Below are 25,767 nucleotides of genomic sequence, written 5' to 3'. Positions count from 1 at the left end.
CCAGCTTCAAATGACCACAGAGAAGATTTTTGCAGCAAATTTAGAGGCTGGCTGAGGTTTGGAATTTTAACTCTGTGATTCCTATTGCTTCAGCCATGCCATTCCATGCCACCCTTCCAGGACACCATAACCTACCTAGCGTTGGGTCGTACTCCCAGATGAACCTCTTGGTCAGGAAGCGCACCACCAGAGCTGGAGGGACAAAGAGATTTCGGGTGAGAAGGACAAGACATCAACTCCACAGATTTTTTTAAAGCTCTCCCAGCAAAGTTTTCCATGTGAATTCACAGGTAGCAGCTCCCCTGAACCGTGAGCAGGAGCCAGCGTTGCTGATTGGGGCACTCGAGAACTTGTCACTGTTTGTAGCCCACTTCACGCTTTTGGATGGGGGCAACAAAACAAAAACCCAAAAGCTTTTTGCAGCATTAAAACCACTACTTTGGATGCTTCAGGTATCCTATAACCAGTGGAAAAAGTGTTGGTGTTTTTGGAACCAGCTTTGACACTTTAAAGTGAGGGGTTGATCAAAATGATTTTATTCTTGAAAACTTGCCTTTGGATTGTAAATCTTGTAAGGCAGAAATGATTGGCTAAATACCTTCCCTCTCTATTTTGGCATGCCTTCCTTGTTACAGTTTAACTTCCACGTTTTGCCTGCTTGAAGAAAACAGATTAAATATTTCAAACCAATGGTCAACACATGCTATTAATCGATTTGCAGAAATAGAAAAAAAAGTTTAGGTTTTGGAGCACTGGATAGGTAGCTCTTCATTTCAGCTTACAGGCTAAGATCTTGCTACTTATGTCCTTGTATTCAGTTTTTTCCATCCTTCCATACCCTTTAAAAACAACTGATATAGACTTTGATTATTCTTGAATTTAAAACTAAGCAGTGCTTTGAATTTCTAGTGATGTAAATGAATCATTTATCGTGGCACACCATCCAAAAGCCTTTCTACAAATGAAGCCAGAGATCTCACTGCACTCCTTACGAGTGCAGCAATTACAGCTACAGGAAAACTTTTCCTTGCCATGTGATTTTTCCATTCTTGCAGGTGGACAGTAAAATCCAGCTCTGATTCTTTTCAAAACTGAAGCCAGGAGAATGCCCTTCAACCCAGACTTCTGTACCCAACATCAGGATCAGGCAAGAGTCTGCAGAAGAAACCTAATTAATTAAGATTTGCTTAATCAGACAATCAGAATATTAGTTTCAAGAAGATTAGCTATGCCTTATACTCAGAGGGGAAATAAGAAGCTGATCCCAAGGAAATGAGATCATCATACAAGAAGCAATTTGAGGTTGGTGTTATTTTAAGTTTCTATTTTTCCTTCAGAAATTCTGTTTTGATTTTTTTTTGCTTGGGCTTTGCTGAAATGTTCCTCAGAGTAGATGTGGCAATTCTCAGTCAAAGTAACTTTTCAAGTCATGGTCCTTAACCTGAATGTCATAACAAAAGAAGGTGACCTCTTTATAGCTAATTTCCCATCCATGGTGATGTTCCACCAAGACTTTTTTTCTGCATCTTTTATCATTGCTGGAATAGTTCAAGCACCTTATTGTTTTGAAAGTTTGGTCTTGATTCTTCTCTAATGGCTAGTAACAGATTCTCTCTTACTATCTTTGTCAAGGACAGATTTAAAAACAGATTAAAAAAAATTAAACAAATTTTAAATTATTTAAAAGAGATTTTTAAAAAAAAACCATACAGATTTTAAAAATTTATTCTTTGACAGCCATACTCTGAAGAAGAAACAATGATGGGCTACCTGTGTGGCAGAGGCTGGGCCTGGACCTGGAGAAGCTAATGAAGAGAGAGAAAAGGCAAAAGAACCTGTCCAAATATTTAATACTTAAACATGGTCTACCTATTTATGGTGTGCTTCTACTTGTAGATGGAAATTGCTGCAGAGGAGAGTAGAAATGATGGAGAGGACTGGAAGTCTGTCAAGCATGGCTAAGAGAAGGTCATGGAGAGCAGCAGCTCTGAAGGGAAAGAGGGAGAAGAGCTGATTTTGGATGTGAAATATAAGAAAATTTAAAGTATAAAAGTATATAAATAGAAGTATAGAAGTATAGGAAGGGACAAGCCATAAGAAGTAGGAGCAGAACTGGACTGGAGTGGCTTAGACAAGGCTGGGAGGAGAAAGCCCCAGTTTTGTACACAGGATGAAATGGTGCAGGTGTGCAGAGCTGAGGAACTGGAGATCACAGGTGTGAGCTCTGCTGAGAACAGGGAAGCCAGGCTGTATTTATCTGCAGCACATGCAGATACAGAAATAATTAGATATTAAAGGAAGAAGGGTGGGAGGTAGCTGCCATGCAGAGTCAGGTGGCAATTAGACCTCAATGTGAGCACGGTGAGCCACTCTCTAGGCACTGCTGCCAATGATAGATTTTTTTAAGTACTTTTCTTTTCTCTGGGCCCAGTGAAGGGAAGAAAACCCAACCCCAGTGTGTGGTGAGCCATCAGCTCCAGAGCCACGTGCTCTGTGTCAGTTTTGGGGCACACACCTTGGGGCTGGGCAGGACTGCTGCTCCTCCAAGGCTGGCTCTGCTCAGCCTCCCTTCTTCTGACCCAGTCAATTCCTTCAAAACCCTTCTGCTCTCTTTCATGGCAGTGGTCACAGCACATCCCATGAAGCTTTTCAGTTCCACAGGTTTTTGTGAGGCCAAAGATTAGCAGCATTTCAGATGAGGAATGTGAGAAGCTCTTGATCCAGAGTCTGTTCTGTTTATAAGTACTGCAGACCATGTTGGATGGGAAATGTCCTCATTTTGGCCCCATTAGGGGTGCTTAGCAGATGGGCCTCTGACATCCAGTGGAGTGTTAAAACAAATGTATGTGACTTTGCTGCCTGATTTGACTGAAAATAGACGATGAGGGAAGAGCTGGGAAGGGCATCCAAGTGCTTGGGCTGTCAGTCTGGAGACCAATTTGCTGGCTCGTGCCCCAGCAATGATCCCCTGGAGCAGGGGTATCACTGTGGAGCCACACTGTTTATGTTGAGCTCACCCACTGCCAGATTACATCACTTTTCTGTAAAATAACTCTGCCAACAGAGGAATCAGGAGTGAGGACATTAGCAATTCACCAGACTTAGAGCTGGAGCAGTCAGATTCCTGCTGCTGGCTTAAATTGATGCTTTGGGCAAAGCAATAAAATCCTCCCATGTCCTCAGCAATGTTGCATAAAAGATGAATTGAGATGGGCATTACTTCCCTCTCACCTGAGCAAAACTGTTTGACCAGTCAGTTTTACTTAGGCATGTTTAATGCTAATAATGAGCCCAAAACGAGCCCAACAGGTTGAAGAAAACCAATCCAAATGCTGGGTTTTGATTCAAAATAACACTGAGACTGAGATTGCCCGAAACTCATTATTTTATGATTAAATTAAGTAGCTAATTCCAATATTCATATTAAAATGGCCATTTCCAGTGCTGTTCCTCAAACTCATTTTGAAGCAGCCAAGGCTCAGCCTGGTGCAGTTGTTAATAGGAGTGCATTTCATGGCCCTCCACTGAGATGAGTCCAGGCTGTTCCCTGAACACTTACAGCTTGTGAAACACAAGAACTTGCAGGCTTGGAAGGAAAGAATCTCCAGCAAACTGTTGTGGGTTCCCGCTGTGTTTTTCGGAGACATGACCATCACCAGAGGGAATTGATGTAACGTCCCAGCAAAGGAAGAACAGACTCATGTCTCTTTCTGCCTTTCCTGACACCCTGGCTTCCAAGTCAGCTGTTCTGTACAGGGCATAAATTAGGGTAGAACTTGGCACAGGACTTTCATTCACTCATGTTTAAAAGTTCTGCCTTAGAAGTTATTCTTGGAGAAGAATCATGACTATCTGTCAAATACATTTGCAGTGCAACTCCACTGAAGACAGTGGAGTTATACCAGGATTTAACTTGGCATATAAACCAAGATTATCAACCACATAATTAATCAATTTCTTTCGAATCTGTGTGGCTGAGTCCCTTACTCAGCTTTAAAAATCCCAATCCATATATTTTGGAACTTTTTTTTTTTGTGTGTGTGTGTGTGTGTGATATTTTGCATCTTGCTTTAGATCTTTGTTTGGATTTAGTACCATATAAAATGCTCTAGCTGAATTTACAATCTGTCTGAATACATATCTTTGTGGATTTGGTATCGTTCCAGCTAATACAAGCTGAATTTTTTGGGGAAGAAAGGAAGCAGGGTTCTACTTGAAAAACAACCCCTGTCCCAAAAAGTTACAGAGTTCAAAGTTATTCTAAGAAAAATAACAGTTTTCCACAGTGAAATAACTGCATGATGACTCTTTTATGCCATGAGAATTTTCAGCTATAAAAATGGTCTGAAAGTAGTCCCATTATTTAACTTATCAACAAGTCCATTCCTGGTGCCACGATGATGTGTCATCAGTAAACCACACTTGGCAGGAGACACCACCAGTGTGGTTAAAACCCAAAGGTTATAATGATCCAAAGGCACTTTCAGAATTGAAGCATTTCACTTTTTCTTAAAATATGTATTTTTTCTTAGAGAGTTCATCCCCCATTCACCTTCTCAGGGGCTCTTTATGTGCTGGAATTTCAGTGCCCCTGGAAGATGGGGTGAGTTTCATCCTACGGCCCTGTGTCCACCTTTGGGAAATAATGGTTTGTCTAAAAGACAAAACCATGAGAATGGTTTTCCATTCCCTTGGAACCTCTCTTCCTCTGCTCACTGTGGCCACTTCTGATGTTGGGATCTGATGCAGCAAACGAGACTTTTCCTACAGTAAATCTAATGGAGCAAAGCAAGGTCAATAAGAAAGAAAAATAAGGAGAGAAAAATAAGAGAGAAAAATAAGGGGGAACTTGAATTACAAAAATATTTTGTTGTACACTGCCCTACTGTTTCAAACTCTGCATGTTTTAGGCATATTTAAGTCACTGTCTTAAGCAGCAAGCTGTTCAGAAAAAAATCCTGTTTATTATATTTTTTCTTTAACAGCACTGGGAGGTCCTCCACTGACTGCCAATATAAGTTAAAAAGTATGTATACTTTAATATATAAAGATCAGTTAAATATAAATACCAAATGTATATATTCTTATATGTACCACGTAGCAATTTATATACAATTTATATAGACAATGTGTGTCTATATACAGGTGTACATGTGCAATTGTAAATACAGACCAGGATTGGACAGCTGTGAGATGAAATGTGGTGCTTTTGCCTTTCAGGAGGCAAAATGTGTCATGCAAGCCTTTTTCTTCAGTGCTAATGGTAAGGGATTCAAATCTGAGCACCAAGAATGGTTCAAATGCCTTTTTGTTCTGGTGGAATATAAAGGGACTGGAATCCCAGTCTCAAATATCTGTCTCAATTCCAACAGCAGGATCATGGTTGAAACCACCATTCCATGTTCAAGTATTTCAAAACCACTAATAAGCTTTCAAATGTACAGTATTACGTGCTGTATATTGGATTTATCTTTACAGTGAGTAATATTTTACATGCAGAACGTGAATGCAGTAGGGCACAAAGGCTGTTTCAGATAATAAATCAGTAGGTTGTTCAATTAGATGTAAATAATTGACCTTCTTTTTATCAAGTTGTTTGGAAAGAGTGTCCTACTGTGGACCAGACAAAGACCACAGTCCTGCCCAGCTCTGGTTTTTAGCAGTCTCCATCAGGTTATTCATATTCCAGCCTGACTAAATGTCAGTGTATTTCATGTCACTTTTCAATTTCTGCTACAAGGCTTTGGGGAATATTTCTTAGTGGCAATTTCTGTCTATATCAGATGTAATTGCATTTTGCTTTGGTGGGAAATATGTAATTTTAGGAACTTCTGAGTGGAAAGAGCCTGGGGAAATGTAACCTGTTTTAAGGAGCTCATCTGAAATTAAGCTCAGCTGAAATTCTGGAAGTCCATGGCACAGTGTATTTAAATATTCATCTCAACTGCCTTAATAAGAGTCTGGACTTTGTATGCTCCTCTGGATAGTCCCCCCTGATTTTTTTATTGATTGGTGGTCATTCATCTCATCCCCACTGAACAGGAGGATTTTTGTAGTAATGTTCTCCCCACCACTTTCAGCACCCAAAGCATTTCTCTACAAAGGTTGCTGCATATGGAACTCAAGCAGGATGCTTAATTTATGTTACATTACCCCGTTCCATAACATATAATTTCAGTATAAGGTTGTTTATTCCACAGGTCGCCTCTCATGTGAAAGATAAATGATCAGACTGGTGTGTCTAATGGCTTTGATCATTTTAGGGTAATATCCACACTTCTCTCCCCTGACTTCATTGTGTAACTTGTTCTGTCACCCCTTTTGGGAAGCCTAAACTTCCTGGTGTGCTATTGCTAACACATCTGGTTTTCCAAAACACAGTTAGTGGTAGCACCTCCAGATGTTTGTGTGTCTGAGACAGAATATATTTGTGATGGTGCTGCAGGGAAAATTTTAGGGATGAAATCATACACAAATTACTTCTTGGCTTTTCTGGATAACTGACAGAGATAAGGTTTGGATCTCCATGCTCTTTTGAAAGACACTAGGCAAGGGAGAACAGGGTTCTCAATACAAAACTTTGACACTGACACAACCCTCCATCCCAAGATAAAAGTTTAAAAAGTTAGATTTATCTGAGAGGAAAAAAAATAATAATAAAGAAGTGGTGGAAAGCTTTTTTCTTTAAAAACCCAACACTTCAATAAGAAAGTGGCAAAAGGTCAAAATTTTCATGGCTGTAACTTTTTTGTGTTTTCTTTTCCTTACATTTCTTCCAGTGCTGAATTTAGAAAACATCTCACTCTCTTTTTATGGTCAAATTAGTTTGCCATCGTTAAGAAGGAAAAAGAGGGAATTCTATAATGCTTTCAATGGCAGGATGGTCTGGTTATTGTCAAAGCATTTTTATGTGAATGAATTTTTGTTGGCAAATGTATTTTGAACAGAAAGGCCATTTTTTGCAAGGAAGTTAAATTTTTGGATTTTCAAAGGGAACTACTCACCACCTCACTGTCTGTCTTCAAAGAATTTAGGAATTTGCATATTTGAAACAAACAAACCCAGCTTTACCAGCCTCTGATTATTCTTTTATTCACTGCTGTTTTGTATCACACTGGAGAAATCTGGGGGATGAATTGGATCCTTTTATCCAGGAGTCACTGTTACAGGGGGAAGGCAAAGGCACATTTTCTTTGCTGTAGCCTGCACCAACTCCTTGGCTTCTGCTGATTCCCGTGTGCCAAAAGGGTTCAAACTTGATTTACTCTGTCAGAGCTGAGTCTGAAACAAGGTGTAGGCAATGTGATTGACACTCCTGAAGGAAAAAGTCATTTTGGATGTTTTGGAGATGCCTTGAGCTGCTCCTAGCATGGTGTGGAGCTGCAAGTTCAAAGGAACACACATGAGCACCAGAAAGAGTGGCCATAATACCATGGCCAGTGCTGAAGGGGGGAATTTTTGATTTGTTGTGATTTTTTTTGGTATTGGTGGTGATATGATATTGCTGTTGGGTTTTTTTTTGGGTTTGTTGCTGTTGTTTTGTGGGAAAGTGTTTTTTTGGGGGGGTTTTTTTAGGTTATCCTCCAGATTTTGGTCTGACCCCTGCTCCCTTCCCTCTCCCATGCTCAGAAGGCAAGAGATGAACAGCAAGAAGTGGAAGAAAGGGGAGAGAAGTGAAGCTGGATGTCCCCACATCCTTATTAGTCCCCATGTAGACCACTTTCCCAGGGACTAGGAAGATGCAGGACGAAGGACATGAAGAAATTTTTCCAGCCAAGTTTAAAGAGAGTTGTGTGTCAGCCCTTGGCCAGGGTAGGGACTGATGCTCTGTGGTCCTCAGAGTTGCCAGCAGCAACCTGACCACAAATCCCAGCCCTACCTGAGGGGGAGGATGTTCCTAAGCAACTCAAGGAACCAATCTGCCTCCTGTTGGACTTGATAATTCTGAGAGCTGCTGCTTCAACATCTTCCTGACTGCTGCTCTGGCCAGCAGCAAAAGGCTTTTTATTTGATGTTGTGACAAAGCCATGCTGGAAAGGCACAACTTACTTAAGGCTTAAGGCTTAGAATAACTCAGAATGCTTAAAAATACAGTTTTATCAGGCTCTAGTGAGTCAGCTTGAATGAGAGGGCAGTCAGCACACTGAATGAGTAAAACCATTGTCATTAATGATGGAGCACTGCCTGTGCTTGTAATCTTCTCAGCAGAAAAAGTACCTTTGTCAGAGTGCCTTGCTCTGCCCCTGTTTCACTGAGTATGGATCAGCACAAATGGTGACTAGAAATGGCAGAAAGGGAGGCAGGGCTCTGGATCTGATATATTATTATATATATTTATGTTGGTGGACAGCACTGGGTGTTTCTGAGTGGTCAGAGTCTGAACAGACTAGCTGTCACTCTCTTCTCCTCAGCCTGACTATAATAATTTTCTTGTCTTGCTTTCAGTGATGTAAACTATATCAAATGAGACTACAGCTTGCATCAAATTAAAAACAAGCTGTTCCCTGGATTTTTTTCTGTGATAAACTTCATTTTTTTTTGCACACACACCTTGGCTTTCTGGGTTTGGCTCCATGGAAACCTCAGACAACCTGGAAAAGTTTTGCACTGTGATTGCAATCTAGCTAGAGTAGGATATTAAGGCAGATCTTGAAAGATTGTGTCTCCTGTGCAATTTCCACCTTTCTTTGGCAAAGGAGCATAGGTGAGCACCAGAGGTTTGTACCAGCCCTATTGATGGATGATTGATGATTAAATCTGTTGATGGATGCATGGAAGGTGCCTGTGTCCCAGGAAGATGAGGAGTTAAGGCAGGAAAATACACTGAAAACTGATTTTTCATGGATTTTTAATGATCCTCTTTTTTTTTTTCATCAGCCTGATGACATAAGTCTTGAGAAATGTTACAGCATTTTAACACAGTGCACAATATTTATGGGGACCCATCTTTTTCAAAATAAGCTTTTCTTATATTTTAGCTATGCTTATTTTTTCCCCCCTCTCCTTTTCTCTGTGTTGTGAAGACACCTGCTTCTATTATTTGCTTGCCACCTGGAATCTTGGACTTCTGTTTGTACCAGCAATTTAATTTATTTTTTTTAAGGACAAACAGCTTTTTCATTACACCTGGAGAATGAAGAGCCACAGCAGGAGCAGCGGAGAAGCTCTTTAAGAGGTATTTCCACGGTAGAGTTTGCAATGCTGCAGAATGATAAAAGTGAATGATAGAAAAGCAAAAAGTGAAGTGAAATAAGCACAATGGGCCACATCTTTCTCAGGGTAGAAATAATTCTGTTTCAAAGTGCAGAAATGATTAGCTGAAGACAAAAGCTCGGTCTGAACAAAGGTTTCCTAACCTGCTGTAGAGATGATCATTCCTGGAGGCAGACAAGTGACCCTACAGGAGATGGAATTGATATCTCAGTGTACCACCCCAGCATCACTTTTCTTTGTGGAGCAGGTTGGAGGAACAGGTGTGGGTGGAGAGCCAAGTCATAAATCCCCAGTGACCAGAGGCTGCTCATGTCTGGAGCCCAGCTGGTGATCTGGGCTCACACCACTGCTCATCCCATACAAACTGTCTGGAGGAGGATTAATTAACCCCAGATCCTGGAAGCAGTGATTTCCTACAAGACTATAATGGGCAAAGATAAATACTGCTAAGTGCTCCAGTCAGTACACCACAGAGTGCTGTTCTTGGTTCCCAGTGCTAGTGACAGCGCTAAATGAATTTAAACTAATTCATTGTTTTGATAAACAACGATCATCTCCTATCTCTGGCTGCAACCACAGTTTTATCAGCACCCATTTGGTGCCTACAATAATGTAGGGGTTATTATTAGCCTTCTGCTTGGAATCTGGACACACAATCCTGGGAACTGTTCAGAGTAAACTTTAAAATTATGTGGGTGTGTGACAGGGGGGAAGCATGATCTAAATTTAAATGGTCAATTCCTGCTTTCAATGCTGAAGGGCATTCAGCTAATAAACATCTCATGTCTTCAAACAAAATAAAAGAGACAGTAGTAGATAATGGATGCTGTAAAACCTCTGCCTTATCTCCAGTCTGAAACTTGGAAGATTAACATAACTTAGTTTATGATGTTGATCACAGCTGCCAGGAGACCTGGCCCTGCCTCCCCAGAGCTACAGGGAGTGCTGTTCTGCTCCCAGCTGAGTAATTAGCTGTACTTAGTTAAAAGTCTGCATTAAAAGGGAGATTTTCTGCATTTATCCATGCTGAATAATGAGTTATGCCCCAAAAGTCTAAAAGAGGTGCTATCTGTGTGAGATTCTCTTGCCCATAGAAATAACACAGATAAGAAATACAATAGGTCATATCTTCAGGGCCCTTCCAGTCATTATCTCGGTCAGTGCTTGGTTTATCCACTTTGATGTGACCTTAGTGATGGGATTTTCTTCATTCCTTTTACATGAGGCTGAAAACACCAAGTTCCTGTTTGTTCTAGGGGGACTTTAAAGATCCCAGGGCAGTTTTGCAAGGGGATTGTGTCATCTTTCCCTTCAAGGATCCTCCCCTCCATCCTGAAGCTTGGTAGGTACATACCACCACAGTGGATAACAGTGTCAGGGGCTCAGAGATCATTCAGCTCTAAGGAAGTTTGCAATTATGATGATATTAGATCCTATTATTTTCTGGGTGTGATAAACCTCTCATGGCTAAGTTTTCCTTCTAATGTTTCCTTTTAAGAACACTTCCTCAGTTTCACCCCATGCTCTTTTCAGAGTGAGCAGAGAGCATGTAAACAATTCCACTTTCTCTGACAGCAGTTGAAAGGAGCAGTATACATTTATTTATATTTATATAAATATAATATTACATATTTATGGTACTGACTGCAGTAATCTGAGTTTGCTCAGCTGCTCACGATGACATCTTAGGAGACATGAAGCAGCACAGCCCTGGGACTCTACAATTTAACAAGTTAAAAACCTTCCAATTGCTCATAATGAAAGCTGATGCAGTGAGGAACCAGTCCAAGAGGTGGCTTACATTCCTTGCTTTACATTTTGCTTTGCCCAGAGGAATGGGTGATTACCTTTATTGTGGCTGGCAGAGCAGAGAGGGTAGCCAGCATGATGCCCAGTAGTATTTAAAGGGTGTTTTAAGGGTGTTTAAAGGGTATTTAAAGGGTGTTGGGCTGAAAGGATGCCCTTTCCCAGTGTAATCCTATCCATTCCTGCCCACCAAGTCTCTTGTCACTCCCCAGTCTGCAGCTCTCCAAGGGCACCCACCCAGCCAAAATGATTCATTTGTGTGTGAGGGAGGACTCTATGTGGAATTAATTAAATTCTCCTGATTCAAAAGATGCTCTTTCCCCAAAACTGGTCTGTTTTGGGTTTTTGTTTGCTTGGTTCTTGTTTGTTTTCATTGGGTTTGTTGTTATTTGGTTTGTTGTTGCTACACCTGGAGATTTCTCTTACACTAGGGCATTTCTAGAAATCCTTTTGCAGCCTGTCTTCCTCTTTCAGTCTCCAAGCAGCTGTTTAAAATTTTGGTTTCTGGTTTCCCTGGCCAATCCTCAGCTTCATCTGGAACTTGTGTGTCATACTATTGCTACTGGGATAGATGTTTTATCACTGCAGATAGACTGACACTGACAGAGCAGGAGAGTTTTGGAAATAAAAATAGCACTTGGAAACAATGTTTTCACAAATATACCTTTAGAAGCTGTTTACAGACTGCAAGGATAGTCAATAACTCTTGGTTCTCTACTGCTTTTAAAAGAGGAGGCAAATTTAGATGGCATTTTTAACTTTCCTGATGCATCCTATCCTCCCCAGGAGATAAAGATGAGCCTTGTGGTCTCACAAAATATCTCTGCTGTGGGGTGAACTCTTCAGCTCCAGCTGAGCTCAGCCAAAGCTGAAGGCTTGGCTGGCCTTTTTTACAGGAGCAAGGGTTATTTTTCAAAGTAGTCTGAAATACCTTCTTTACTGTTTTGGTTTCATATAGAAGAGATATGGTCTTTAAACTCTACTTGCCCTGGAGGCTTTTTTCTTTAGATAGAAGAGCACCTGGGAGGGCTGAGGCACCTCTTGCTCATCCCCCCAGGGCAGATGTGATGAAGCCTCAGTGACTGGAGCCCTAGAGGGGGACAGTAAAACCCAGCAATCCCCTCCTGTGCCCCCCAGCAGCATTCCTCCATCGTGCTCCTGGGGAAAGAGCAGTCAAGGCAGCAGCTCCTGCTCTCACCATCCTTATCCAGATCACAGCTCAAGCAGGAATTTTGGTATTCCACCCCATTCTCTGAATTCCCTTCCCTCCCAGGTTTAGCCTGAGAAAAGTGGCAAGAGGAGCTGAATAATTCAGTGCTCTAAAGGCAACGAGCATGGTCTGGTCAGAAATGGGGCAAACAGCACACTCTCTTTTTAACTAGATAAACTACAACACTCGAAGATATGTCATGCATTGCTAGAGCAGATAAGAGCAGGACTGTGAGCTTGGGAAAGCAGAGAAGCAGCAGGCCCAATGCAAGCTATCATGGGATAAACCACTGAGACAGAGAGCTGGAAAATAAGAAAAACATTCCTGGAAATCAAGCTGACGATGAAAGGGAAGAAAACTCACATGCCAGTGAAATTATTTCTAGAGAAACACACATCAGGAGGCTGTTTTGGATTGGGCTGGTAAGATGTCCAGAAGCTGGGAAGTGCCCTGCCATTGCTCAGTGCAGCTGGGTGTATTTCTGGGATGACTTTTGAGCTGAATTCCTCTTTCCTTTAATGCACCCTTGAGGCACAACCTACTGGAGTCATCAAAGCTTTTCTTTGGGTAGGTTGAAGCTCCTGCCCCAGGGAGCTGTTTAGGTGCAATGAGAGAAGTGATCTTCTCAAATTGATAGGGGCAGCAGACCCAAGCATACAAGAAGGAAGTTAAGACTGAAATCCCTGTGCCTGCAATAGCTAAAAGCAAGGAGTTTTAGCTTAAGCTCCTGAATTGTAGAGTGGTCTCCTAAAGAGAGAGCTTCTCATCTCCCCAGTGTCTCCTGTGTCAGGGTTCTTGCAAATATTTCACAAATATTTCAAGTTCTTCCTATGCCATTCGTGGTCTTTCTCTTGAGCAGCCTGGCTAAACTACAACACTTCAAAAAATCACTGGGAAAAGGACTGCTAGGCCAAATTTTTGACTTTTTGGGTGGAGAACTCCTCAAAAACTGTTTGGCTACTTTTCCTCCCTAATCTTTAATTGCTCTCCTGCATGCCTGGCCCTTCTACAGCTGTCTGGGTGGTGCTGGTGGGGAGAATCCCAGTCACCACCAGTAACCCAGCAGTACTGCTCACCAGTAAATGCAGGAGGCTCCAGGCACTTGCTGTGGACCCTGCTGGCAGATCCCTTGGAAGCAGACACTTTACAAGTGTCCAGTTTTGGTCCAAGGCACCACTCCAAGTGCTCACCTGCCTCTCTGTGCCATTCTCACCGAGCCAAAGCCCTCACCTATTCATTCCTGAAGATCTTTGAGCTAATTACCAAAAACAACCTCCAAGAGAGGAGTACAACAACATCCCACAGACATCCACTGTTGGAGTCTGAGATACAGAGTGTGTGCCCTTGTTTCTAATACCGAGTTATAAGATCTAGAAAAACGCTGAATTTCATATCATATGAAATTCATGAGCATGTTTTCATGGTGATACATGAAAACAAATGTTAAAGTTAGATAGAAAAAGCTAAAAGTGTGTGTAGATTAGAAAGTTTTTTAAATCACTGGGTGAAAAAGTTAGTTTAGAGAACAGGAGACAAGATGGAGGATTTATGGTGTTGTCTCTTGTCCTTCTTCTTTCTTCTTCATGTTCATCTCCTGGAGGTTTTTGGGTAATAGTCAGTGATTGGGTAGAAAATACCACAGTGCATCACAGAGGTGATGGGTCATTGGGTCATTAAGAAAAATAATACACATGTCTATTGTTAATTGGGTAAAAATAGGTATAAAGATAAAAGAACTGCGTAGTTCAGGGTCATTTTGTGCATCAGACACAAAGTGAGCCACAAGGCCTTGTTTGTACCATCAGAAGAAAGAAATGTGCCAGATTGCAAAGATTAACCTTGTTTAGCCAGCCTGGAGAGATCTGTTAAGTTTTGTAAGGATTCTTTAATAAACACAAGAAACAAGATTCTAACGAGCTCGGGAGTTTTCTTTGAATCATAAGGACTGAGATAAGTGGAACTCCCCATGAGTGAGGATCCCAAAAGAATTCAGCCCAAAGGAGGCTGGGAGACTAGAGAAAAATTATATCCACAAGAATTCAGCCCAAAGGAGGCTGGGAGACTAGAGAAAAGTTATATCCACAGAGAATTCCGCCTAAAGGAGGCAAAGAAAAAGAAATTACATCCACAACCACACGGAAACATGGACAAGAACTGCTGGCCAGGAGTAGATTCAGCTGCTTTTTTCCCTCACCAGACTGAATTTCACTTGCCACAGGCCATGACCAGAGTGTCTTAGGAGTGGCAGATGGACGTGCTGTAAATCACAACAGGCAATTAATGAATTAATCCACAGTGGTGGCACCCAGGAGTCTGTGCCAAATGGCTCATGGTGGAAACACTGGTTTAGTGTTTCACAGGCTGGGGAGAAGGGGACAAGGCAGGGTGGTTGAAATTCTATAAGGGAAGTAGAAGTATGCCAAAAAAATGAAGTTTTTTTACCATTATTGCATATTTTGCATACATATATTGCCCTTGGCAGTAGGAATTTGATTGGAACATTTTTCATGGAAATTTTGCCATTTTAGGCTATTCCCCTCTCAGTGACCCCTCCCATTTTGTGAAAGAAAACCTGAAATATTTCAAATTTACATAAAATTTCATGGCAAGCTTCCCCTTTATTCTGCTTGATCTATATTTCTTCTGCCCTTCTTTTTCCACTAGGCAAAAAAAAAACAAACAAAAAACCATTTCTGCTAACTAAGGTTTGAGTTAGTTCTTAGTAATAATGTCCTCACATCCTTTCTTTCCCCTTCCTCATCCAAATAAGTCTTGGCCATATTTCCCACAGGTCTTTAGATTTCTATATCTGAGTCTTGATTCTCCAGCACAGGCAAGGAAGACAGGGCTAAGACTTATGTCAAATTAAATTTACTCTCATTCCATTTGAAAAGATAAGGTAGTAGGTAAACTTTCTTATGTTTCTATCCATTAGGACTTGAGTTGATGCAATTTTGGTTTGGTTTTACTCAGAGGTAATCATGCAAACAATGCTTTTCTGCAAGTGAAAATTCAGCTGCAAATTCTACTGGCAGTGCCCAAAAAAAGACAAGTAAGAGAGGCACTCCTTAGGCTTAGATTGGAAATCATTATGAAGTTTCAAATGATTTCAAAACAGGTTTTTCAACCTAAATAAACTGGTGCCCAAGCTTTGCACCCATCTTATTTAACAGACATGAAACATGTCTTTGGCCACCTGCACAATCAGTTAAATGCAAGAAAACTGGGAATCCTAGGCTGATATCTAAGAAGTGTTAGGGATCTATTTGTTATTTTGGCCTCACAAAGCTAATTTCTCCAAGATTTTTTGGGCTAGTTGATAGATTAGGTTCCTGCATTGGATTACAATCTGGAGGACCCCCACTCTGAGCCTGGGGTAAAGAATTGCAAGGAGCTCATGTCCACATTTAAGAATATATTCAGCTTTCACAAATGCTAAGGATATTTGTGAAGGCAGGGTAATTTTGGCAGGCTGTAGGAAGGTTAGGGACAGCCCAAGGAGTAAATAAAGTTCTTTCACAGGCAATTGTTAAGAAAACTTTGCTTCTCTGAGTAAGAGATGAGAGAAATGAGGGGCCAGAAGAATCAGCAACCACCAGCTTTGACTTGTGCTGCAGAGTGAATAGTTTACCAGCCTAAATAAAAGCCAAATTTAGGCCTTCCCTATTTAATGTAAGTAAAAAGCAGTTCATTTTAAATCTGAGCTTTTTATTTGTTAACAGAAAATGCCTGTGTGGAACCAGAGGCAATTTACTGTGACCAGGAGAGAGAGAAAGAAGCAAGAAATGTCAGTAGGACCCCAGTGGAAAGGACAGCAAACACTGACAGGGACAAACACAGCCAGCCCACAGTTCCAGCCATCTGACACACCAGAAAAAGCAAAAAACTCCAGCAGAGGTGCAAGGTTCCCCTTTCTGCAGGATTCCTATTGTGCTGTTTAAGTCCATATCTAAAGTAGATGGGACAGGGAGGGAGAGGAGTGACCATTTAGCTCTGGCCAGAGGATCTTGAGCAATGGCAAAGAAGCAGAGGGTCACACTTGAGCACCTGACCCCTCTGACCTTCAGAGGAGTCTATTTCTGACAGACTCTATTAGCCTCTATTTCAGAGGCTATTTCTGACCTGCAGGTGACAGCAGAGCAGTCTCACACAGAGGGTGAAGGCAATCCCCTCCCCACACCCCCTTTTCTTCCATTCTGCAAGTGCTTTAACACATTAATTTGGTAAGATGAGTTAGGACAGAGGCCTTCAGAGCCTCAGCAGTGATGGATCCCCATTCCCCTGGATTTTCCCTTCCTTTTGCCAGCTCTGTGAGGAACCAGTGCCAGCAAACCCCTCAGAAATGGCTGTGACACGTAACTGGGCAAAGCCCAGGGGTTCTGTCATGTCTTGCAGGGTCTCTCTGCCTTGCACTCAGTTGTAGCAGCCCTCTGAGCAGATCTGCTGCTGTTTAATTGGAGTGTCTGGGTGCACCTCCTGTCCTCCTGTAATGACATTAATCAGAAGTGAGCTGTCTGCTTCCTGCCTCTCCCAGGCCAGAGCTGGCCACATTGGTTAATTGCACCGCTGACTTTTAAAGGTCAGCTCTTACAGAATTTAATAACACTCAGAACGCTTTCCAGCGTAAGGTAGATTGGAAAGAAGAGCCTGGATTCCTCCCAGGAGAGGAATTCCTTGTTGAGCTGTGGGACAAAGGCAGATCCCCCAGCAGAGCAGCTGGCCAGCCCCACCAGCAGGGCCATGGCCACGTGGAAAAGGGGCAGCAGCTCCTGGGAGTGTGCACCTCAGGAGAGAGGACACAACAAGGGAGACGTGTATCTGATACCCAGAGAGGCTCCCTGGACAGAGATAAAGGAATAAAGTGGATATTTATTAAAATCCCTTCAAAGGATGCACCTTGGGCAGTGCAAGAGCCTGGCTGTGGCTCCACCCAAGATGGACCCTGGGTCAGGAGTTTTCACACTTTGATCAGTTTTGGTCCATTTCCATATTGGGGTTAATTGTCCAATTACAGCTTCAGGTGATGAAATCCCATCCTCTCAGTTTGCTCTCCTCAATTCACTCTTTATAATTTTTGGGCCTGAAGCTGCAGCAGTGTCCTTGGTTCTGGGGCTGGAAAAGGATTGTTTTGTCTGACTACCCTGTGAGGAGAACTTGCTGACACTTTATTTGAAGTTCAGAGTTATATACCACTTCAATACAGAATCTGGATCATATGAAAGCTAGAACTTAAATCATCATATCTGAAAGGAAGTGGTAGAAACAAGTTACTCAGCTGCTTTGTCCTTTTATGAGGTACCACATGGTATCCTAGAAATTCTCCATCCTTGGAGTATCCGAATAGGAAAGCTGAATGGTTTCTTGAGCAATATCTGCTGGGTAGAAACACTTAGAAACCTGAAAACTGGCTAGGGAACAATCCAAATATTTCAGTAAAGGATGGATATCCTCAGTTTCATGCATGCTCTAATTTTCCCAGAGGGGAAAGCAGATGTGCTGCTGGGGATACCTGACTACAGTCTACAGTTTACATGGTTTATTCATCAAAGATAATAACCTCTATATTTGAAAAGCAGATTCTCTTCTGTTTTACCCTCCTTCACAGGACTGAGGCCAGCAATGGGTGCTATAAAGCCTCTATTGTATTCTGTATTCTCTATTCTACAGGAGATGAGACAATTGTTGTCCTATTTCCCTCCCTGAGTTCCCTGGCAGGCAGGGAAGGAGATCCTCATCTGGGACACTCCTTCTTTCCTCAAATAGATCCTTTCCCCCTTCAAGCAAACACCTGAATGAAACAGCTGCAAGCCCTAAAAACCTCCAGTCCCCTCACTGTTCCAAATTCAGCCTGCCTTGAGCCAGGTGGTCTCCACTGGAGGAGTCTCAGAAAAGGGGAAGTTTTCAGAGACATCAAAGAGGAGCTTTGGCTCTGCTGCTTCCAGGGGAAGAGTAGTCAGTATATTTAATTACAGCTGGGACTTCCACTTCTCTTCTTGGCAGACAGTCTTGTTTAAAATCTTTCATTATCAATTCACAACTGAATTTATACAAGATGAGTAGCTTTTTTTTTCTGTGTGTGTGTGTCTTTCTCTGCTTGACAGTTTTCTAACATTGTTTAGCGAGAAGAAGTTTGAACAATTGCTTTTAGCTTTTCCTTGATTTTCTTCATCCTTTTTCATCCCTTCTTATTGCTTTTTTGAGGGTTTTTTCCTTTGAATTTTGGCCTGTTTCTGCATGTGCTTATTTTAAACTGATTTGCATGCAGATGATCAACTGGAAATGCAGTTTGGGTAAGATGTTTACAAACTGATATTAAATCACTCTGCTTGTTTGCACAAAACAGTAATTGAATAAACACTGGTTATTAGTTTACTTGCATATTTGCTTTGCATTCTTTCACTTGGTTTCCACAAACAAAACAGGGATGTTTGTTCTATAGTTAATAGCATTTAGAATAGTCTAAAGAATGTAAATAAATAAATAAAATTCTTGCTGTGTTCCCTTTATAAAAGGAGGATTTTGTAAGAGTAAAACTTAGAGAGTAGCTTTAGCTTTTCTTAGTATTGCTGTTTTTTCTGATTATTCATATTCTTTAATTTCTTTTTTTTGTTGCATATTCACTCACTGAGCCTGTCTTCTTTTTTGTTTATTGCCATCTTTCTTCCACTATACCCATTTTGCCTACAGCAAACCATGAGAGTAATGAAAGAAAGCCTGGAATAAATGCATTTACATTTTAAGTACTGAAACAACATTTATGTTTCATATTCATGCTACACTCTTTCTATAGCAATGTAAACTTCCATCCATATAAACCCAGGTGCATGCTGCTGTGTTTTACAATCATATAATTTTACAACTTTTCGATTTGATTTTCTGAGTTTCACACCTAGGGTCAGTGTTTCCTTCCTTCTGCTGTCACCTTGATTTTATAGAAGCTAAATTTTGGGTTCCTGAATCCTGCAAGACCTCCCAAAATGTTTTGCCAGTTTATGGATGATAAGTGACTGATCTTTCCTGCTTTCCAGTTAATTGCATGTAGCTTTTCTCCATGGCATGTTTTCAGCTATATAAGCAAGCTGATATAAATATTTGATATGAGCTGTTAGATAATTTCGTTTGCACCCACAGTTCTGCAAGATGATTTATTAACCAGAATATATTTTACCATGTATGATGAACATGGGTTGTGTGGACATGGCATAATTTGCTGAAAGCCACCCTGCAGAGGTGACATAAAAAGAAATCCCCAATGCTGGACTCCATCAGGTAATGTCACATTTTACTGCATAGGTTAAATATTTTAGTGAAGTTAAGATTTTATTGCCTGCTAATTATAGTTCTATGAGGAAAAAAAGCACTCTGAGTAGTTTTAAATGCCATTCTGATTTCATTCAAAGTAATCTTTCTGTTACTTGAAGCTTCTCTGTAAGCTGAAATTGCTCAGCACATCTTTTGAAGTCGAAAAGTTGCGCTCGCTTACTTTTCCCTTGACTCTTTCCCATGCTTCTGATCTGGCTGGTTTTGGGTGGGATGAGGATAAAAAACTCTGAATTTCCTCCCAGCAGGTTCTCCTGGGGTTCTGCTGTTACCTGAGCAAGCAGAGATGGGTTGCAGCAAAGCAGCCGGGTGTTTCTGCACGGGCAGCTGCCCTGTGCGAGCACTGCAAGCCCTCCTCACAGCACAGGAGTTCAAAGCCAGAACTGATTAGATTAAATGCTCCTTCAATTTGCCAGCAAATCACTCTCTTCCAGCAACAGCATTCACTTAAAGCAACAAGCAGTGCAAGGTGCATGACAGTGAGGGCATGCCAAAAGCTCAGAGGGCAGGTGGGGTAAAATGAGATTGTGCCTGCAGTGATCTCTCTAAATGTTGCAAGAATCTTTTCCTATAATTGTACCTTACCTTAAAATCTACTTATGAATTTCTGATATACTATATATAATATTTATATACATTTTAGTTATGTTATATTTATATATATCTTTATATATAATAGACAATATATATATGTTTTTATGATGTGATGTTCTCGGATTGTAACTTTAGAGAAACATGAAGAAGTGACTAGATTTCACCTTTCCCTTCACAATTGCATGTTCCCTTATTTCCCATTCATAATGAATATTTATCCTGCACTCCAGAGTCTGGTGTGAGCTCTGATTTTCTGTAGTGTCCTGCTTTGATTTTTTTAAAGCTCAGTTTTGAGTTCAGTAGGAATTATGATGAGAATAAATAATTGTGTCACACTAACACTAGACAGCACTTGCCCTGGAAACAAAACACTGGGGCAAAAGTGCCAATTTCTTTTCCAGTATAGGAAGGTTTGAGGGGGATGAACTCTTTGCCCATCCAGCTTGATGTTGCTTCTCCTGCTTTGGGCTTCAGCTCTCATTACATTTTTTACTCCAGTCAGAAAATGAAGCTTGGAAAGTTGCTGCACTGCAGCAGGGGAGAAGTCTCATCACAGGGACTCTCATCACAGAGAGAAGCTGAGCTGTGCTGCTGCCTGGGGGAGTGGGAGACTGGCAGCTCCAAAATAGAGAACTGTGTTTTCTTGAGCAGCAGAGCTTGAGGTTTTGCTGGAATGTTGCACCTCCTGCACCCTCTGGATGCCACCAGGGTTTGCACACAACTGATGGAGTCTTTCAGGCTGAGAGCTTTTGCTTCTGAATACTGATCCTATCCAAGGGGGCAAGGGAAGAGCTGAAACACTGAAAGGAGACATCCCTGTCAAAGCTGTAGCTGCTAGAAAACCAGTGCCACCGATGAAGCTTGACATTTTAATTGTCTTGCTTGCAGAACTAAATTTGGTAATGAAGAATGCTGTTCAGTGGCTGTGATTAAAGGTTTGAAATGCTCCACGTATGCTCTGATGTGTACCAGAGTGAGAGCGCTCTCAAAGTGCGAGGTTTGAAGTGGATGCTGGCAAAAAGGGGGCTGAGGAAACAAGTGAGCTTGTCAAAACCAAATTAAAATGCTTTTCCTCCTCCAGACTGTCCCCTGAAGAGCTATTGTGTTAGAATTTGGTTTCCAAAGCTACCATTAATCTGTGAACTAGCAGGATTTTTTATGTTGCAGTTGTCAAAGTACCTGTACTGCTGGAGTCTCTAGTGGTACTCTCTAAAGGTATCTCTAGGCTGTATTTGACTTGCATCACAGCAGTGAATAGTTTAGGTAGGAATTAAATGAGTGCAAAGAAGCATCCATGTGTTCTTGAGCTCTTTCTAGCTCTGCTAGGGCTAATATCACTGAATTTCATTTGCTAAGAAAAAAATCTCCAGCAGGATACATCCCTCCACCTGAAAGATTCCTGGTACTTTTCCCCATTTAAATTCATTCTTCCCTGCCAGGAAAGAGCATATTACACCCAGATAACCTCAAACACAGATAAACAGACAAATGTTCTTACAGTGCAAAAATCTCCCTTTGGTTTTATTGCCTCCTTGGAACACAGTTGCTGTAGAAGTGTATATGGGAAACTGTGCTAAAAATGCCCCTTTAAATGCACTAATTAGACTCTGTCAAGCATATTTTGACTGGAAGCATTTTGTGACACAATGAGCATATTTTTTGCCTTCAAAGGATACCTAGAAATGAACAACAACCAAGCTTGTTTTACACTCATTAAATATTTTTGTTATGAAAGTCAGACAGCCTAATTCTCATTGGGGACCACTCTTGGAACAAAAAACATTGGGGACCACGATCCACCTTGGAACAAAAAACTCTACAGAACAGCAGAGCTTTTAATTCCTTAAAATTCCAGGTTGCAGGCTGGGGTTGTCTCAGGCCTGAGTGTTTAGTAGCCAGAGATGTCAGCGAACGTAGCCTTCTGTTGAGTGAATAAATGCCTGATATTTATGGTCCCACACTGCTCTAGGATGAATGAGTCACATATTTACTTGCAGGATTAGGCACCAGGGACCTGCTGCACAGCAAACATCCAAGCCTGCAGGTTCTGAAGCACTTGGGGGCTGTAAAGCATGAGAATAATGATGCTGCTCCTCCTGAGTAATGTCAAAAATGTCTTTGCTATTTAAATGCAGCCTCCAATGATATCTATGAGAACATCTGAGGAAGATAAAGGGAACCAAGGACAGGAATTGGCAGGCAAGTAGCCTGGCTGGTTGTCACAGTTCAACATTTCAGGATACCAAATTGTTTTCTAGACCTTGAGCTGGACTTGCTCTCCCCACAGAGAACTTCAAAATTTTCCTGGTTTCCCAGTGTGAGAGAAGGCCTAAAAGTTTAAAAAAAACAGGAAAAGAGGAGGGCACAGAGATGCCCTGTTCCCACTCTACTTCAGGTCAGTTCCAGGGAGGAAATTACTTTCTGCCAGACAAATTTCTGCCTTGGAAAGCAGAAGAAGTGCCTTGGTGAAGAGAAGCCATGCTGTTGGCTCAGTTCTTTGGTAGCCAGTGCCATTTGCCTCCTGGGCTGTGCTCACTGCTCTGACTGCACAAGGAGCAGAGGGGATGCTTGGTTCTCTCTCTCTGGCTGAGTGCAGGTACAGAGAAAGTCCCTGCCCTGCCTTGAGTGGCTCCAGCAGCCACTTAGAGAGGTCCTGTCCCCCACCTGCCAGCCTCCTGTGGCTGTCCCTGATGTCACCAGGTGACTCAGCAGCCTCAGAGAGCCCTGGCTGGGGGTGGGGACTGTGCACCCCTCATTCCCTGGACACTCAGGCACGCTGGACTTTGGTTTTTGAAACCAAACCCTAGGCTTAGTCTCCCTCAATGTCTCCTCCACAGGAGACTCTTTATGGGATTTGACATCTAAATTTGCATTGCCAGGGTGTCCCACAGCCTTGGAGAACCTTTGGCTCCATAATAATGCTCAACTGCTCCTATGAGGATGATGATGTCATCTCAAAATATTGGGATTTCTACTTTTTTTCCTGTTTCTTGCAGATGAATATGAGTTGTTTCCTACTACTACCTTTGATTTGCATCTCTAAGGATTTTCCTCCTTCCAAGAATGCAGATGGCAAGTGAGTTAGAGCCCATTTAGGAGAATTCCCACCTGTGACAGTGGCAGTGGCACAGACTCATAATCCTGCTGGGTGACCTGAAACTAAACCATTCCTGTGGATATTGGCACGGGAAAGTTCACAGACCACCAGAACAAGGTCAGAACATCAGCTTGGGATGACCTTTGAGAGGCCAATACCCACAGTTTATCTCATCTTAAATTGCTCCCACAGGCAAAACATTTGTTTTGCCTTTTAAACAAGCGGTGGGAAACACTGTTGTGAAAAACGAAGATGAGCAGTTTTGTCAAAGGCAGTTGCTTTCTCTGACTGGGAGAGAAATGACATTTATGCTCAGAACAAGATTACTCTGTCCCAGAATTATTTGAGAATTGAGAAGGGAGAAGGTAAAAGTTTATTTCATAAATATTTTACAGGCAGTGGATGGGAAAATTAGATGTCATTGACCTCTGCTTTGGCAAGATACCTTTCTTTTCCCCGAAGAAAACATAAAAAGCCAAACTCAAAATAGCTTCTGTCTTGCAGGAAATATAGGAATTGCTAAATCTTACTCTGCACATACAACTTCCCCCTTCTCCCTGCCCAGTTACAATCCTGCTTTGTCCAAAACAAATGAATCAAGTGACTGGAAAGGCCCTGATGAAAATAACACACGTGCTCTTACCCTGGCGAGATCAAACAGAAAGCTTGGCTGCGAGAGATCAATATCAGCATTTGTGACACTACATAAACCACGGCCCAGAAAGACAAATCCTACCCCTTCAAGCAGACACTGACATAAAGCAGAGCAGGTCAGGCAGGGAACAGGAAAAACTGCACAAATACTTTGGGGTTTTCCCTACCATCAGTTGATTCTAGTGCTGCCCATTCATGCTTGCTCATTACCATTAGCTGGGTGGAAGAGGGGGAAAAAGTTAAGTTTATGGTATAAAATCTCCAGTGTTTTGTAATTGATTTACAATTTAATTTCATTTTGGATTGTGTGCTGTGTAAGGACTGGAGACCTTCATCTCTGTTGCTGTCCAAATCAAGGAGTTAGACAGTTTTTGTGACCCCTGAAGTAGGACTTAGAGTGTTCTTACTTACTCTACAGCTCTTGATCTTGGAAAAACAGACTTAAAAGTTTGCACTGATTCAAGACACATTACTTGCTTTTGTTTGGAACAAGAACAAAAAAAAAAAATTTCTGGATTCTGAGAAATTCCTGTGCACCATGGACAAATAAAGCACTGTGATTTATTTCCACAATTCTCATAAATTTTCCTTCTCACCCTATGGTGTAAGCTTGCTTTCATTATGGTGTAAGCTTGCTTTCATTGCCTAGGGTAGGAGTGACTGAGGAAGTCAAGTATTTAGTCATTTCATGCTTGCTGCTTTGAGACTGCATCTCTTTTGCCTTAATTTTCCTTGGAGCTCTTTTTTCTGAGGATGTTGCTGTGCTGTGGATTGGGAATCACGTCATGCTTTTAGTCTCTACACGCTCACACTGCTAAGTGTGTGCTGCTTCAAAGCATAGCCTGTAATTACCTGAGCAGGTAATTAGCTACTTTATAGAACTGCAGTGCTGCTGCTGTACTCAGACCTGTGTTTTACACACACTGGTCTTTGGTCTGAGGCACCTTTCAACGCCCAGGTTCCCTCCTACCTTGCAACTTTAAGTTTTAAAAATTATTTTAACTTTAGTCCTCGCCTTCCCAGTGTGTACTCAGGCTTAGGGGCTGAAAGGGGAAGCTCTTTTTAAGCAGTGTTCTTAAACACAGACCTTAAATTGCAGGAAGACAGACCTTTGAAAAGGTTAGGAAAATGTTTGATGGGTACAATTTAACAGGATTCAGAACCATGCTCCAAAATAGTGAAATACTTTATTTGTATCCCTTGCAGTCACTCGTGACCTTTTTATTGTGAATGACGTTTTTGCAACCAGTCTAGCAGTGACACTTGTCCTCCTTTCAGAAATATGTTGTGATCCTTATCATGTAGCTGCTGTTTGTGATAGCAAAATGGCCTAGAGCAAATATCCAGCTCGTGTAATTTGGCATAACTCCATGGAACTCACAGAGGCTATGAATGCTTCTCCAGGGACGGGATCAAACTCAGAGTATTTGTGTATCTTTTTTTTTAGGAACATGGGTTCATTTTCAAATATTTCAAACACACAGTTGTGATTCAAACATTATTTTGACTTTTCTTGTCTCCCCAAGAGCTTGAAAGGCACTAGCCATTTGGTTGGAAAAGAACTCCTGACCAATTTCACTCTCAAAGATTATTTTATTTATAAGCCGTGAAGAACCAGAAATAGCTGTGTAGGTAGAGGAGAATGGCTCTTTTATCCAAGCCCTGCATTTGACAGTTGTGATTTCATGAGCTGTGGTTGAAACCAGGAAATGGGCAGATCAAATTTCTCATGCTGTTAGCGCAGTTATATTACCTCAGGGAAGTAATTATTGCCTCAGAGTTTGTTATAACACGGCAAACACAAACAATTCAAAAATCACCGTGTACTGCATCTTCTTCTGACTCCCACAAAGCAGCAAGGGACCTTTCCCTG

The 25,767-nt window shown here is 41.6% G+C and overlaps 1 protein-coding gene across 3 annotated transcripts in view; it reads right to left on the bottom strand.

The window, feature by feature from the left end:
* The window catches only part of RERG (RAS like estrogen regulated growth inhibitor), a 100,199-nt gene that overhangs the window by 21,071 nt on the left and 53,361 nt on the right, over window positions 1-25,767 (bottom strand). For all 3 annotated transcript variants that reach the window (XM_015628275.3, XM_015628277.3, XM_015628278.3), the window contains exon 3: window positions 136-192. In XM_015628275.3, the coding sequence (XP_015483761.1) occupies window positions 136-192 (57 nt within the window). The remainder of the gene's footprint in view (window positions 1-135; window positions 193-25,767) is intronic.

Source organism: Parus major, chromosome 1A (assembly GCF_001522545.3).
Source record: "Parus major isolate Abel chromosome 1A, Parus_major1.1, whole genome shotgun sequence".
In the NCBI taxonomy this organism is placed as follows: Eukaryota; Metazoa; Chordata; class Aves; order Passeriformes; family Paridae; genus Parus; species Parus major.
The sequence above is the reverse complement of the archived record's forward strand: the minus strand, read 5'-3'. Positions and strand labels throughout refer to the sequence as shown.